Source organism: Monodelphis domestica, chromosome 7 (genome assembly GCF_027887165.1).
Source record: "Monodelphis domestica isolate mMonDom1 chromosome 7, mMonDom1.pri, whole genome shotgun sequence".
NCBI lineage: Eukaryota > Metazoa > Chordata > Mammalia > Didelphimorphia > Didelphidae > Monodelphis > Monodelphis domestica.
In genome coordinates this window covers 11,683,510-11,700,626 of record NC_077233.1, presented here as the reverse complement: position 1 = coordinate 11,700,626, position 17,117 = coordinate 11,683,510, and the positions used below count along the sequence as shown (strand labels likewise).

The following is a 17,117-nucleotide window of genomic DNA, read 5'->3' as shown; positions in this document are numbered from 1 at the left end:
AATCCCGTGCCTTCAATCAACAGGAGTGATGAGAACCCCACCTGTACCCCCAACTACTTAAGTTTCTTGCCCAGGAGTTCATAATCCTCCTAGTAATGCCTCCTAGGTCCTTCTGGCAGAAATATTTGTCTTCCCATGAATCACTTGAAAGGTGTAACAGCTGTCCAGCCTCAAGAAGCCACCTATCTATCCCAGATCCATCCATGAAAAGACCGCAGATCTCTCTATTACTTATGTCAAGTTGAGACTAAAATAAAAGGTGATTTAAAAATGAATTTAAACACACACTCAAAGATAGCTACTTCTGTAGGCATTAGCAGGGAGCCACTAATCACCATTGATTCGGCTTCCTCTTATTACTGAGCGACCTCTCGTCTGGTGGCATGTGGTAGATGATTCGTATTTATAGAGTGTTTTAGGTTGTTCAGAGAGTGCTTTGCAATATCTCATTTGATCTTCAGCATAGAAATGGGAGATGGTACTGTTATTACTCCCATTTTACGGATGAGGAAATAGACTGAACTGGTTAATTGACTTGTCCCAGCTAGAAAATATTTGAGGCTGGATTTGAAGAGTCTTCCTGATTCCAAGTTCGGTGCTCCATTCACTAGCCACCTCACTACTCTCAATCCTACACTCCTTTGTAGTTCTTATGAGATGAGCTTGAAACCATAACTCCAATCTACAGTCTCTTCCTCATTTCGAAATCCTTTGACTATGTTGATAAATGGTTTTCTCGGGAGACAAATTGAATACTGGTAACCTACCGACTTTGAATGAAATGATGTAGGAACTCTTGTGGATTTCTCAAGAGATGAGCCATAGCCAGTTATAACTGAATAATTGTAAAATGTCATAGAAATGAAAGAAACAGGAACATCAAATTAAAGGTAGGAATTTTCCCTCCTAATTTTTGTTTCTCTCAATTCATAGATAAGATTGATTATTGGAAAAGGATGGGATGATGTTTGAATGTAAGAAACTACTCTCTGATTTTAAAAGAAGGTATATTTCATGTTGACCCAACAGATTTCTTCCCCAAATCACCTTTTAAAAAATAATAAAGGGGACAGGTGGGTGGCTCAGTGAATTGAGAATCAGGCCCAGAGATGAGAGGTCCTGAGTTCAAATGTAGCCTCAGACACCTAGATGTGTGACCCTAGTCTATTCATTTAACCTCCCATTGCCTAGCCCTTACCACTCTTTTGCTTTAGAACCAATACTCAGTCTTGATTCTAAGATGGAAGATAAGGGTTGTTTAAAATAAAAAAAATAATAAAGTATGTTGAAAGAGAAGAGTTGATCATTTATTTACATGTAGAGGGGATGAAGATGTTCTCTTGGACAGTGTGGAATTAACATTATAATTGGCCAGAGTGTTGATGGAACACACAAAACCTCCTTTTGATTATTGTATTCACCGTGTAGATTATTCTTCTGGTTCTACGTAAGTCGCTCTCTGTCAGTTCTTATAAGTCTTCCATGTCCCCTGATGTCTTCACATGCGCCATTCCATACTGAGTAAGGCTCTTCCAGAACTGGAAATATCATAATTGATTCCTTCCGTCCCTAGTCACTGGGTACATAGTTTGTTTATGTTTTTGTTTTTTTTTGTCATCACAAACAGTTCTGCTTTGACTATTTTTGTCAGTGTTGGCTGGGTCTTGTTGGAACCTCCACGGGCTACAGTGTCAAGTAGTCAGGTCGCTGGATCCAAGTTTATGAACAATTTCTCAAACTTGCTTACATAATCCCAAACTATTTTTTCAGATCAATTGAGCCAGCTCCACGCTGCCTGTCATCTTCCAGCTCCTCCAACAGGAAGTTCCCCATTTTTAGCACCCTTGATAGCATGATGGGAGTGGGACGATAGCCGAGGGCTGTTGTTATTTGCATTTCTCAGATTTCTAGATTCTGGACATCTTTCCAGGGTAGCGATTGATAGAGAAACTGCTCTTTGTGGCAATGCAAGGAAATGAGAAGGGAGAAAGATTCTTGGAACTGTAAAACTGCTAATCTTGGGCTTGTTTTTTAGTTAAAGGAATGGTCTACCTCTCAGTAGAAGTCACCAGCTTTTATTCTTTGGCTTTTCTTTCCTTTTTCCTTCCTTTTTTTTTCTTTAAACCCTTCCCTTCCTTCTTAGAATTGACTACTCCTTTTTGGTTCCAAGGCAGAGGAGTGTAAGAGCTGGGTAATGGGGTTTAAGTGACAAAGGAAGTGGTTGAAGTTAGATGTGAACCCAGGACTTTTGTCTCAGTACATTAACCCATCTGGCTGCCCTCCTTCCTTCCCTTTTCAATCATGGACAACATGGATGCTGATATTCATAGGGATGGAATCCATGATTTTATTGGAATAGGATTCTTTGAATGAGGAAACTCCTCTCCCAATGTAGGTCAACAACTTCCCTGAAACTGAAGACTGTACGAGAGTTGCGAGTAAACTTGTCTAGCATCTCATAGCTGGGATGGGCGAGAAACAGAACATGAACCCAGGTCCCCCACTTTTCTAAGGGGGTTCTCTATCCATTTTGCCCCGGTCTCCCATTGCTCCCTCTTCCCTTCTCCCTTCCTGGCTTTCAAGCTAGCGCTCACCACTCTCCATACCTTGGGTTTCTCTCTCTGAGAGTAGTAATCTATTGGCCTCAGATGCGATTGGAAAGTAGACAGCAAGGCATTCACCATGTCCCATCCAACCAATTTGCTGCTCTAAAAAGTGCCCCATTCCTATTGAAAATGCTCTTAATTGCTTGCTTCCAGTCGTGGGAGCTGATGCTGTGCAGGGTGAGGGCTCGCATTCATCCAGGTCCTTTTCTCCTTTTGTTTATCCCGAGGAGCCCCCAGCGATGTGATTGGCTGGGGGAGGACAGGCTGTCTGGGCACATGCAGCAGTGTTGAAGAGTATTTGGACACGGCTTCCTTGCTGTCTTTGTCACAGTTGACATTAATTATTGATGGAAGTTTTAGAAATAGCGCATGTGCCAGCTCCCATTGCCCGTAACCTAGGCTCCAGGCAGTGGCAGCGGCAGTAGCAGTGGCAGCGGCAGCAGCAGCAAGAAGAGGGGGCTGCTGGGAAGTAGTAGCACCTGTAGCCTTCAGCTGGCCACCTCGCGAGCCTGGGCTTTGGGAACTCTGGGGCACGCTGTCTGAACTGCTGGAGGATGGGAGGATGAACCGTCAGGCTTATTTCTATCGTGTCCCTCCACAGGAGCTGCACAGGAGGACCCAACTTCAGCCAGAACCGGCAAAGACGAAGGCTCTGCAGACTGTCATAGAAATGAAGGTAGGGGCCGGGCATGCTTGGCAGTGCCAACTAGAGGGTGATGATGGGGGGCAGCTGAGATGGGAAAACGGGCAGTGAGCCTGATAATTTGTTATAGCTCTTTCCTTCCACCCCACCAGACAAACAGTCTCAAGCTAATGATTTGTTTTGATGCGGTCTCTTTCTATCTGTGATTCTTAGAGACAGATTCATTAGGGCTCTCCTTTGTGTGTCGCCCACCTGAATGGGGCAGACTGGCAAGCATCAGAAGCCTTCCGAAATGCTTTATTAGTTTCCAGAATTCTGTTTTAAGGAATTGACTAAATTGACTTTCCTTACCCACCCCCCGTTCAGTGAGAAAAGCCCTTTGGAGGAACCAGAATTTGCCAAAGGAAGGCTTCTTTGTGCCCCACAGAAGGGGCATTGAGCGACTGAAATGGCATTAACAGGAAAAGATTTTTTCCTATTAAAGAGATGCTTTCCCTACCCTCCCGTGTGGGCGTATGAACCTGAGCACTCTTTCTTAGTCAAGGTTGGGAGATGATGACAATGGAGAAGGTATTTACAAATTTTCCCTCCTACATCTCCTTCTCCCACATCAGCTGTGAAGCTAACAGCAGAATAAGCTTAGAAACCTCCTGACACTGGAAGATGTGTTCGTGGATGTCAGATAATTAAATGCTCATCGGATAAAAATGAGGAATAATGAAACAAAGTTTTATAAGCAGATTCCGATGAGTGGAAACTCAGCTGCCTTTTCCCTTTTTGGTGTCTAGTAACCTAAAGCCCTTTCACTTGAGTCTTATGAAAAGGAAGCCTGGCAGAAATTTTCTGTCTTGAGAATGGATCCTTTGGGGCTTGACCAACTCCCACCGTGTTAATGTCACCTTGAAGAAATTCGAGAGCCTTTCTCAATGGGGACATGTGGCCTTTGGCAGCTCGAGCACTTGGCCAAGCTGGGCTGGAGGCTTAGGACTAACTTGCAGGAAAACTCTGAAGGATGAAGGAAATGCACGGCCCGTCCCTATTTCTGCACAGGGTCCTGTCATCATTCAATGCACGTACACAGATTGTCTGTTCTAAAGACTCCAAGGTCTGGGGAGGAATAAATGACTCCCTACCATTGACCTTTGGACCCAGGAATAGCTCTTGCCTTCTATACATATGAGTTTAGAATGTTGTTTAATCAGTAACAATAGCTTCAGCCAAATACAGCGGTTGCAAAGGCCTCTGGGCCTTTTTATTGTAAATCTTCTTCATCCCATAAGTTAGGGTAGAGAGGAGGTAGTCCATTTAAAGTGGGTTGGCACCCTTCTGCCTTGGAACTGGCATTTAGTATCTATTCTAGGACAGAAGGCAAGGATTTTGTCAAAATGGAATAAAGTGGGTTTGATTAAAATTGGCTTGTAAATAATATATACATTATGCTGATAAGAATTCTGATAATTTGTTCACTATGGAGAAACAGGTTAGGTAAGTATCTAGGGAGCCACTCTGGGGGTATATACAGTCTTCAGCCTGTGGTATATTCCAGCTCATGACAATGAATGAGTTTGGAATCAAATTTAATCCCCATTTTATCACTTACTGCCTGTGTGATCTTGGGCTAATTATATAAACTCCCTGATCCTCAGTTTCCTTATCTGTAAAATGAAGGGATAAGGGAAAGCCATGTAGTAGAATGGGAAGAACACTGATTTTAGGCTGAGTGACTTGGTTTCAAATCCTGCCTCTCACCATGACCTTCTATATGGTCTTTGCCAAATTACAACCTCCCTCATTCTCAGGGCCCTCATCTGTAAAAGGAGAGCATTGGTTTAAAAGGCTCTGAGGTTCCTTTCAGCTCTAATACTAGGGCTTGTTAAATAGATGTCTTCCAAGGTTCAAACTAGAAATCTATTAGTCAACCAACAAATATTTATTAAATGTCTGCTTGGTGTCAGGAGCTCTCCTTGGTAGCTGGGCTACACAGATAACAATGAGATAGTCTCTGCATTCAAGGAGTATGCTTTTGAATAAATGGGTCTTAAGCCATTAAGGGGCATTAACCCTCTCTATGACCCAGCAAAGCTCCAAGACTGTATTTTATAGATAAATTGTATTAGTGGATGGGAGTTTCTATGTTGGATGCTCTCCTAAACCCATGCCATTATAGGAGCCTAAAACAAGCAACTTATCTGATCAACAGAAGTTCTCAAAATCTCTATTGAGAAACCTGGGCATCTGGGCTCCTATGTAGCATCTTAGAAGGTCTTTGATTGTTTCACAGAAGTGAACACTCCCCCAGCATTAGTGATGAACATTTAGTGTTATACCCACTCTTGTCACCCTTTTTGAATGGTTTTTAAGTGTTTTTTAAAAAAGAAAAGATGATGAGATTGTAGATTTAGGACTGAAATAGACCTTTGAGGTCTCATATTGGTTTCTAGTCACTGCTTCCATCATTATAATCACATACCCAAAATGGACAAATCCCCCACAATTCTTAAAATTAATAAGTGAAATCTTTCAAGGCAATTCAGTAGAATAACATGGAAATCCATTTTTAGGGAAGACACTGATCAAATTTAGCAATAATGTAAGACTGTAGTGTTGCTTTATGCACATAGCTGACAGTGCTCAGATCATTAGTCTACTTAATAAGAGATATCTTTCTGTGCTAAGACATGGAGGAATCTGTTATTCATTAACACCCATTTTACCTTTTTAGGATGAGTCAAGTTGCAGGCTGTTAGGAGATACTCAGGTTCTCCATGTTTTCTCAGCCCTCAGAAGCTCAGATTTTGAACTTCCCCTGTACTCCAAGTGATGATCCTTTTTGGGCTTGTATGGGAAACAGTTGAGGAAGGCTCAGATTCCAGAGCCAACTGTTGGGATAGTTTGAGCAACTTGGTAACCCTATTCTTGCTTCAGTGGGGAGGGCATCTAGCTCTCTCTTAGACAAGATTTAAAATTCTGGAAGTTTCATATTAATTTTTAGCCAAGGCTCAGAGTTGAACAACCTTTTATTAAAATTCCAAGTTACCAAGCCTTAAAAAAGAGCTAAAAAAGAAAACTAATTTCCAAGTGAAATTCTGCTTAGGTAACAACAATCTATAATCCATATGTTGATCCTCTAAATAGCCCCCAGAGTAACTTTTCAATTTCTTTCATCTGCCATCCATCAGAAAAAGACAGTAGGTCTGAGATTCCTTGAGTTTTTGCTCCAAATAAAGTCCTATTTGGAACCACTGAGAAACATTTCTGTTTTGCATAGTCAGTAAGTTTCCTATTGAACAGGGTTATTCTTTGTGAGACAGATTCTCTGCACATCTTAAAATCACAAGGTCTCCAGGCAGAAAGCATTTGTCAGTGAGGGGATAGAGAAATATTATTTTCCCAGGTAGTTCTGATAGTTTTATCTTCTGGCAACCAATCATAGAGGTATTGTTCAAGTCACTTGAGTTAAAATGGAAGGACCTATTGTGAATAAAGTTATCTGTGGTTTATCTTCTTTCAGAGAGCACCATGTTTTAATTTTGATCGAGATTTGATATGGCAGGTATGTTATGTATGGTTTGCACTAGAAAATTGCTTGTGTGTCTTAGAAAAAGTGTGTGCCTTTGTAGATGTAGTTGTATTCCACTTTTTCCTGCTTTAATGACTCAATCCTTAAGTACTTAAAAAAAAAAAAACCAACAACCAAGCTTCCCCTTTCAATTGTTATAGGTTATTGTCAAAATAAAAGGACTATTTACAAAAGTCAGCTCTTCCCCTTCCTTTCCATCATGGAATCACAGATTCTCAGAATTGAAAGAGAGCTTGGCAGGGCATCTAGTCTAATTAGTACCTGAATAAAAATCCCTTCTCCAACATCCCTTATGTGTCATCTTCTAGCTTTAGTTTGTAAATGTCCAGTTATAGAGAATATGCTACTTTACCCTAGGACAGCTCATACTACCCTTGTATAGCTCCAATTATTTTTAGGCTATTCCATTCCCCTCCTCTCCACATCTAGCTTCTGGACAACTTTTGCCTTCTACTCTTAGTTCTGTCCTCAGGAGAAAGCTAATCCCTCTGGAGACTGCAAATAGAACCCAGCTGATTTGAATTTTTGATCATTGTAAAATTTTCACCTTGTTCCATTTGGGTTTAAGTATAACAGCTTTTATGCTTATGTTTTTATTTTTTAACTCTGATGAAATAGAAAGGCAAGAAATTGTCAATAGCAAAAAATGGGCAGGATCTTGTTCACCTGTCTCTTTAAAGGTGTTCAGAGTCAAAGTTGCCACTTCATGAAGAGCAGGTGGGGGTTATGTCAGTCAATCATCTTATATCAATTAGCCAAACATTTATTAAGGGCCTACTATGTGCTAAGGGCTTCTGTAAGTTGGTAAATTTGCTTCAGGTGCACATGCTTTTATGGCCCCACCCCAAGTCCTCTGAGAGTTGTGCTCATAAAATACATGGCTCCATTGGAGCTCATTTCAAGGAGTGATAGCTCTTGAATGACTAATACACCCTAGAATTTAATGACCTTGGGGAGCAATTGTAGCACTTTACTAACAGAGGGAGTTTATTTTATTTTTAAAATTGGCAGCCAAATGGGCTAACTGAAATGAGAGGACCCATCCATGGACAATTCCTGGCTTTTGTTCCATCAGGTCAGGTATGCAAAGTCATTGTGGGTCAGAGCCTGCTGAGGAAGTCATTTTCCTAGGATCCTCCATTTAGAGGTGGGAGGTACTTTAGAGATGGTCTAACATGACTCCCTCTCCCCTCCTTCACCACTCTTGCATGGTGCAATACTTTTTGGGTACCTGCTCTGACCACAGGCGTACCCACACACTTTTGATGAGGTCTGCCATACAACAAACACTTGCTGGGTTGTCTTGAGTCTGATTGGACTCTTTTCCCAAGTTTGGGCTGGTCTGTGGCCAAGCAGAGAAAACAATGCAAGGTGTGGTGATGAGAATGGAGACTTGGATTACTGGATTCATTGCTTGATTGGGCCAAACTGGATTTGGGTCTGGCCACATTCCCTTCACATTTCTGGCCAGTCCTTTCTGTCTGGCAGGTTGTGTGCCTGAGCCCAGGGAGTGGGGGCAGAGATGTGGTAGAGAAGAAGAATCAGTAGATCAGCCGATGTTTCTTAGGTACCTACTGTGTGCCCACCTCTGTTCTAGGCAGAACAATGAAAGGACTCCTGCCTTCAAGGTGGGAGTGTGGGAACAACCTCCTTGAATAGATGTAAATAAACAGGAAGGAAATACAAGGGACCATCAGTCAACAATTTCCTTTAATGCTGCACATTTGAAGTGATGGTCTCTTGGATTCACCAAGGAAATATATGCCCTCATTTGTAAATGCTTGGAGTTCAACATTCACCCTCTAGTCATTATTTTATCAATAAGATTTTCCATTAAATCCTTTCTGGCTTTAACCATTTAAGAGGCAGTGTGATGGAGGGGAGAAGTGCTGAGCAGGGTCTAGTTTCTATTTTGAGTTCATGTATTTGTTAAAGAATTATGGGAAAATCATTTACTTTGGCCTTTGTTTCCTCATCTGTAAAATGGGGACAAGGTTGGACTAGAAATCCTCTGAAATCTCTTAGATTTAAATCTGAGTTTACGTATGAATCTCATTGAGAGCTGTGGTTAGGATGGATATACTCTAAAAGTCTTAGCCTACATGCCATAGTAGATACAAAACTGGTTGTGGAACTAGGAAGTTCTGAGTTCAAGTTATGTCCCTGATGATCCTGTGCTTGTGCTCTAAATAATACTGTGAGATTCTTAGTTATAAAGGTATTGGCTGGCATTGGTAGAGGGAGATTGCTTATCCAGGAGCTCCCTAACCCATTGAACATATAGCTCCGATTCCTGAGATTTGGCCAAAGGCAATGAAGATTTTGAACTAGAGCAGAACTTATTCTCACTTCTTTGTCACCAGCAGCTGTGAGTTGACTATACCTCCATTAAGAGTGTAGAAGAGAAGGACATTGGTGACTTTTTTTCCCAGGGTGACTTATGACCAGAGACATTTTTCCTGCCTGCCTTCCCTTCTCAACTGCCCTGTGAGTCTTTAAAAAAGTCTCTAATGGTATTTTCTGTTTCTTGCACCATCAGTTATCCCCAATAACCCTTCTCTTCTCCAGGAGCCAGCCAATGTGACAAATAGTATTTTTTAGAGAGGAAAAAAATCAACAGAAATAATTGGTTCATTGGAAGTCTGAAGACCTGTGTCAGGTGCAACCTGCTGTGGATTGCTTCTCCTGTTTCTTCATTTGAGTCCCCTTCAATCTTTAGGGTGACATTGTTGTCATTTCTCTTAGCATAGTTACTGTAGGTACTGTTTACTTTGCTCAGCTTTCTTCACTCTGTATCAGTTCAGGTAGATCTTTCAGACTTCTCTGAACTCCTTACATACATCATTATTTCTTCTAGTGAAGTAACGTTTGATTACATTCACCTACCACAATTTATTTAGCCATTCCTCAGTGGATGGGTCTCTGTTTGGTTTCCAGTTCTTTGCTATCACAGAAAATGTGGCTATCAATATTTTAGAGCATTTGGGAACTTTCTTCTTATTGATGACTCCCTTGAGGTAGAAGCCCAGTAACAATCTCCAGTTCAAAGGGTGAGGATACTGTAGGCTCTTCTTAGTTGTTTTTAGCCACTTGTATAATTTCAAATTGGTTTCCAAAGTGATTTCCTGGGGCTTGGTTCCAAGGAAGAAGAATGGTAAGGGCTAGGCAATGGGGGTTCAATGACTTGCCCAGGGTCACTCAGCTGGGAAGTGTCTGAGGCCAAATTGGAACCCAGAACCTCTTGTCTCTAAGCTTGGCTCTCTATCCACTGAGCCACCCAGCTGCCCAGAGATTTCATTTCTTTGGATTATTGCCCATGGTCTCTCCAATCTGGGGATGCCAGATATCAGCCAAACTTAGGTTTGGCCTGATGGAGGGAGGACTTTACCCCACCTTGCAAGAATCCTCCATTCCCTGACAAAAAGCTGGGCTCATCCTGGAAGTTGTAATGATACTCTGAGCCCCAAATTGAACGTGCTCTAAGCCCCAGGAAATGGTTGGGAAGAGGGTGCTCAGATCTTGAGGGCATTCACAGTCTTTTCAGACCTTCAGAGCATAGAAACAATTGAGCTTAGGAACTTGTTAGCCATCCATAGTGCTATTCCATGGGAGTGCCGCCATGCTTTCTCCCTTCTCAGAGTCGCAGCCTATTAGCAGCACTCCTAGCCTGGCAGGATCTTGGGCTTTCTGGCATTCCCCGATGACTGAGTAGCCTCCCACCTATGACCAAACTTTGTCTTTAAAGAGGTGATCTGTATACACCCTTGTGCTTCTTGCCCCGGGGGTGAGAAACGCTGGTTCTCTCTCTGCGCTAGCTGATGGCCCAGGATACTCCTCAATGCCCAGCGACCAGTTAGGCTCATCTGTCTATGCGAAGGGGGCTGCTAAAATGTGGATTTTCCATTTTGCTCCCTCTGTCTTAGCAGTGGCTCCTGGGCCGCTGGAGAGAGACCGCCCTCTTTCCCCTTAGAGCTTCAGATGACCTAGTGCTGGCTGTTTACGGAGGGATTGTCATTTCCTTCCTGGCGAGCAGGGGAGCCAGGAGGGCTGGGGAGGCAACCACAAGACCCATGTTGACTTCCCTCTCTAAGTTTCCATAATGATAATGTGCTATCACGTGCCCTGGATGGAAAGTCACTGAGTTTCCCATCCGACCCCCTTGGGGCCCCATGGATCTGGTCCCGCTTGGAGTTAAGAGGTCCCTGGGTAGATTTCCATAGGGCCAAACCAGTTTTGAACACAGCTGTATTTTTCTGCATCTTTCAGGATCAGAGGAGTTCCAGAAAGGCAGTACAGGTAGTGAGTAGAGGACTAGCCTTAGAGTCAGGAAGTCCAGAGTTCAAGTGCTTCCTCTGTCATATACTGACCAGAATGGTATAGAGCTTTCTCAGAAAGTCTTTGTTGCTGTTTAGTCTTTTTCAGTTTTGTCTTACACTGTGGCCCCATTTGGGCTTTTCTTGGCAAAGATCCTGGAGGGTTTGCCAGTTGTTCCTCCAGCTCATTTTATAGATGAGGAAACTGAGGCAAACTAGATCAAGTGACTTGCCCAGGGTCACACAGCTCTTTAAGTGTCTGAGGCTGAATTTAATCTCATATCTTACTGACTCCCAGCTCAACACATTATCTATCCACTGTGCCACCTAGTCAGGAAGATCTGTGCCTTCAGGAAGTCCTGCCTTTGTTGTACAATGGACTGTACATTTGGGCAAGCAACATCACTTCTGTTTCCTGGGCAGCTCTATAAGAATCTAAGTCACCAGGGCGAGGTAGGTGGGCCTGGAGTCAGAAGGACCTGGGTTCAAATCTGGCTTTAGACATCTGAGCCTTTGCCCTTCTATCTTAGAGTTGTTACTAAGACAGAAAATGAGGATTAAAAAAAAAGAATCTAAGTCACAGAGGAGGGACCAATCTCTACTGGGAGTTCTTCACATTGAGGAAACAATGGATCTGGACCAAAGAAAAATGGGTCGGGGGGAGGTGTCTAAACAGGGAACTGTGGAAATGGCAATGAAAAGAAGAATTACCAGGCAGGAGGGCTTCTTCGTTTAACCTTTCCATGAAAAATACTGGTTCCCAGTTCTCATCTTTTTCTATTTCCTTCTCTCCACCCCCCATAGCCACTGACCGACTATTTGAGGCATTAAGGCCAGGCTGAGTTAGAATTCCAGCTGCTCCTTCGATTCAGAGATTGGGAGGAGGATGGAGATTGCAAGTCATCCCTCAGGAGGGTGGAGTGAGACCCAAGTGATGACTGCTTTCTCATCTGGAAGCCGTTTGGGTGACTCAGTCCTTCCCCTCCCTCTCTAGTACCATCCCTGCTTTGCTCTCTGATCTTCAGAGAGGAAAAAAAAAGATTGTTTGGATGGAAGCACAAAAATAGGATGGCTTCTGGATGGCAGGAAACCTTCCCCCAAGCCACAAAGATGATCCCTTTTGGGTTACCTGCCCCATCATTTCACCCAGCGCAGCCAGCCAACAGAAACTGGCATGGTGTTGGATTTTCCCAGGTGTCCATGGCACTCTCTTCTTGGGGGACTTCTGTGGCAATTTCAAAATCTCTGCCTGGCCCCCCATCACACCCTAATCCTGCTATGCCCAATTTCTTGCCCTGGGCAATCTCTGAGTAGGATTTTAGGGAACACACCCCAGGATATGGAGACTGTGATTTTGTCATCACGGGGAGCTCAGGATGGGAATTCTCTCTCTTTGTGCAGATTGTAAATCAGCTACTACTGAACAGAGAGATCCTTGGGATTTGCTTGCAGTCCCTGAAGATCAAGAGACTTGAGAAGCCAAAGAAAATGGATGCAGAGATTGTAGTGTGGCCTTGGAGACAAGATCTGGGTTCAGATCCTGCCAGGACCTCTTTCTGGCTGTGTAATCTTCAGAAAGTCGCTTCTCTTTTTTCCTCATCTGTAAAATGGGGGAAATAATGGCTCTTACCTAACAGGGTTTTTGTGAAGATGAAATGAAGTCACTATATAATGAGCACCTTGGTGTGAAAGGGGAGATGGGAGCAGGTACCTCCTCTTGCTTCTCAGTAGAGGTAGGGACTGTAAGCGCAGAGCATCGTATGCCCCACCAGAGCTTTTCAATATATTGGTTAGTTTTTCAGAACTGATTTTATTTGTGTTCTTATACAGTGATCTGCAAATCTTAAAGTGCTCATACATATGTGCAAGTATTATCCTTTAGTATTACTGTTACTATCGCACAGGCTCCCCCACCCAGGAAGTCTCAGAGGTGAGGACTGAACCCGGCTCGTCCATCCTCCCAGCCCAGCGCTCCTTCTGCTCTTCCATCGGACTTGGCCAGGGATGTGAGATAACGTTTTTCTTAAATAAAACAGACTTAGCTTATATAATAATGAATAGCATTAGAACACAGTGCAGCCTTAAGCCAAATAGAAATAATTTTGAACTCATTGTGCCATTGTTTGTGATCACAAACGTGTGGACGCTTGAGACTTGTTTTTGTACCTTAAGGAAACAATTTGTGGAGCTGGAATTTGGGGAATTTCTTTGAGGTTGCTGATAGCTTTTATCTATCCGTGTGTTTTTCTCCTTCAGTCTTCATGTTCCTCAACATTTGATACTATTGGCCATTCCTTCTTGCTCGATGTTTTGTGCCTTTCACTTCTTTAAATTTGTATAAACGTAGAGTTTTCATGTCATCCAAACTGTGCCCTCTGCCTTTTGGAAGATTAAAAAAAGAAGAAGAAAAATTCAGCAAAACCTAGAAAAAGGAGGCCCTGCTACACACCTGTAGCCCCCCACTTCTGCACAGAGCAGTGGCGGGTACTTGGACTTTCAGTGATCCTATAATTCCTTTGATGCCCTTTTCTTTCTTTTACAACAACTCTTCACATTTTGACATTGGTGATGAGTGGAGTATTCTTAAAATAAAATGTTAGCGATAGCTTTTGTTTTAATATGAACTACATTTTCTACTGTCTCTCATCTTCACCCTGTTCTCAGGAAGCCATCCCTAGGAATAAAGAATTAAAGAAAAGGAGAGGACCCCAAATCCCCCAAACCAGTTGTGTAGCACTAACCAATATTTTGAAAAAGTCTGATAGTAGATACATTACAGCGCCCCCCCCCCATCTCTGCAGGAAGTTGGGGGGAAGTTTTGGTGTTCTTATTATTCAGTGATTTCATTCATGTCTGACTCTTTAGGACCCCATTTGAGTTTTTCTTGGCAAAGATACTGGGATGGTCTGCCATTTCCTTCTCTAGCTCATTTTACAGATGAAGAAACTGAGGCAAATTGGGATAGGTGACTTGCCTAGGGTCACACTACTCTCAAATGTCTAAGGTCAGATTTGAACTCAGGGAGAGGATTCCAGGTCCAGCTCTCTGTGCACTGTACCACCTACTTCCCTTGCTTGGGGAGGTACCTGCTCCTGTCTCTTCTTTGGGGCAAAGTTGGTCATTATAATTTAGCAACTTTCTTTGGAAGGAAGGAAGGAAGGAAAGACTGAAGGAAGGAAGGAAGGAAACATTTATTAAGCATTTACTATGTGCCAGGCACTGTACTAATCACTGAGGAGGCAAATAGAAACATAAAGAGAGTCTGTGCCCTCAAGGAGTTGCCACTCTAATGGAGGCAGTACAGAAAAGGGGATAGGAAGGAGGGAAAGCCTAGAAAGCTAGAAGGCAGGCTGGTCTGGGCCCCTTCACAAAGTAGAGGCTCGCCAAAGGATTAATTCACCATTGGGAGAAGAGGGATAGGCCTTGAGTTGGATGAGGAGTCAGCAGGGATGTTTGAGGATGTCAGGACGAGGAGGCCCTAGGTGCTAAAGGAAGGTCCAGGATGAGACAGAAGGAGAGAAAGGGCTCAGAAGTGCAGAAGGTCAGGAATGGGGCCCAGAGCATCATCTTCCCCCTCTTGGCCTCCCACCGGGGCTCTGCTCCCAAGTTTGCTCTTTGCCTGGGTTGCTTATTATCCTCCCTTTTCACCATTTCAAGGGGTTCACTGAGAAATTCCATCCTGTAGCCATTCATTTAGTCAGCCAGCATTTAGTAAGTGTTTAGTATGTGGCAGGCACAGGGAATCTTGGAGGGTTGTCTCAAGCTCATAATGGCTAACACTGGGAAAGCCAGTGCAGGATTCAAGTCTGGATCTTCTTGCCTTTAAGCCATTGCAATGTGTTACCCTCTTCGTTTGGTATTCATAAAATGAGTCCTTGAAGACCAACCCTGTGCCACTTCTCCAGTGATGCCAGCCCCATGTTGTCCTCCCTGGTAAACCGTCCTCAGTGGAACCGAGGGCAGAAAATGAGTATTTCCAGTGAATGGACCTTGTTAAAAAATAAATGCCAACAATAGATTACGGTACAATGGGGGAAAAGTATTTTGATCTTTTTGAGTTAAGCCATAATTTGGATTTCTGCAGTATGTGGGATTTTTCATCAACAAAAAATATTTGACTTCTTTCTTTCTACTTATAAAAGGTCATTTTGTACCTTCTCATGCTTTACAGTTCTTCATCTTTTCAAGGTCTGATGATTAAAAACAAAAAATAAAAAGCAGTTCACCACCGATGATGAGCCATGAATTCTGTTTTTCTAATGTATTTCATGCCAAACCTTTCCTTCTGTTTTTAGTGATTAACTTGGCCCCTTAGAACAGTGGTTAGCCCCATACAATAAATCCTTCCAGAGTCTACATGGCCAAAGGTTGTAGGTTTGGAAAGTTCTACTCCCATCCCCAGCAAGAGAGGTTTAAAAAGGAAGCCGACCAGAGCCTCTGTGGTGTCCAGTAATAATAGTTTCATGTTTTATTCTAAATAGAGGGTAATATAATTATGCAGAGACATTTCCTTCTCATTGGATCATGTCTTCTTTAGACTAAGTTGACCCTTTTTGTGTGCTCGTCTTCCGCCATGTCCCTGGACCGAAGCACAGGACTCACTAAGCTTTGTGGGCGCTGTTGAGGACATTCTGGGGACCCTTTATTAAAATGGAAAGAAAATATATTGGCATTCATCTTTTATAATGGATTACTGATCGCTTCTTAGTACATGTGGAAGGAGAGTACATGGTGACATCCAGCAATGGCCCAACTGTAATGGCAGATGACTCAGTTTTATTGCCTTTCTGATTTTCCTCCTACTCCCTCCCTTCCTCCTTCCCCCACAACATTCTGCTGTTCCTAGAGAGGAACAAAATTTGTTTCTCAGTTGCTTAACAGAACGATGAGTTTGATGTTCAAAAGGAAAAGTGATGACATCCCAACAAGGAGAAGAGGGCCCCCAAAGCCATTGTGAGTGGTGGCATGTATGCAGATGTACACATCTGTCTTATGGAGGCACATGAGCACATACATTGTACATGAATATGTACATAACTTGGGATCGCATTTGCAGTTTGTTTTTTTAAATGTTTATTTTAGCTTCAGTAAGTCAGGGACAAAAATGCCCTTTGCTTTCTTATCATCTTGGGAGATTTTCTTCCTGTTTCTTCCATGCTTATCTAGAAATTTGCTGTCGTTATTGTCATTATCATCATCGTTTATGTCAAATTAAAATGGTAAGCCATCTCCAAGATTTGCAAAGCGTTTTGCTACCAACTGGGAGATAATATATATCTCTACATATATCTATACTATTGTCTCTCTCTCTCTCTCTCTCTCTCTCTCTCTCTCTCTCTCTCTATATATATATATATATACATATATATATATATGTATATATATATGTATATATATGTATATATATACACACATAAATATCACATCTCACATCTGTGAACATATGGGTATATGTATACATGCACATATACATATATATAGAACTGTGATGTCTAATACAGGTAGGTAATTCCTACTAAAAGCTCTGTGGTGTCTTAGAACTTGGTCAGACATTGAAGAAGTCAAGGTGATCTACTGCATCCTGGACCATAACCAGTCATCTGACTTCCGTTTTGCCACAGGAATTGGGTGATTCTGGAAGAGAGAGTAAGACTGATAACTTTGTGCAATTCTGCCTCACTTCAGTCTAACTCCCTCAAAAGCCAAGGCATCACCAATGAGGCCATTAGTCCTCTTTGAAAAAAAGGAGGAACAACAACAACAATCCAATTTTCTATCTCTTCCAGTACCTGAATTATAATTCACTAGTCTACATTACTTTGAGCTTCAGCTAGGTATTCTTTTACTCTATTTATCTTGGACATCACTTCCTTATTGGCCATTCTTGCCCTTTCCTATTGAGGCCAAAGATAATGCTCCTTAGAGAACAAGCAGATTTGAAATCAAACAGTTTTATCTCTTCTTCATCATCAATG

At 42.5% G+C, this 17,117-nt stretch overlaps 1 protein-coding gene across 10 annotated transcripts in view; it reads left to right on the top strand.

The window, feature by feature from the left end:
• ERC2 (ELKS/RAB6-interacting/CAST family member 2) overlaps nt 1-17,117 on the top strand; it is a 1,021,362-nt gene that overhangs the window by 247,006 nt on the left and 757,239 nt on the right. For all 10 annotated transcript variants that reach the window (XM_056804190.1, XM_056804183.1, XM_056804182.1 and 7 more), the window contains one exon: nt 3,208-3,282. In XM_056804190.1, coding sequence (XP_056660168.1) covers nt 3,208-3,282 — 75 coding nt within the window. The remainder of the gene's footprint in view (nt 1-3,207; nt 3,283-17,117) is intronic.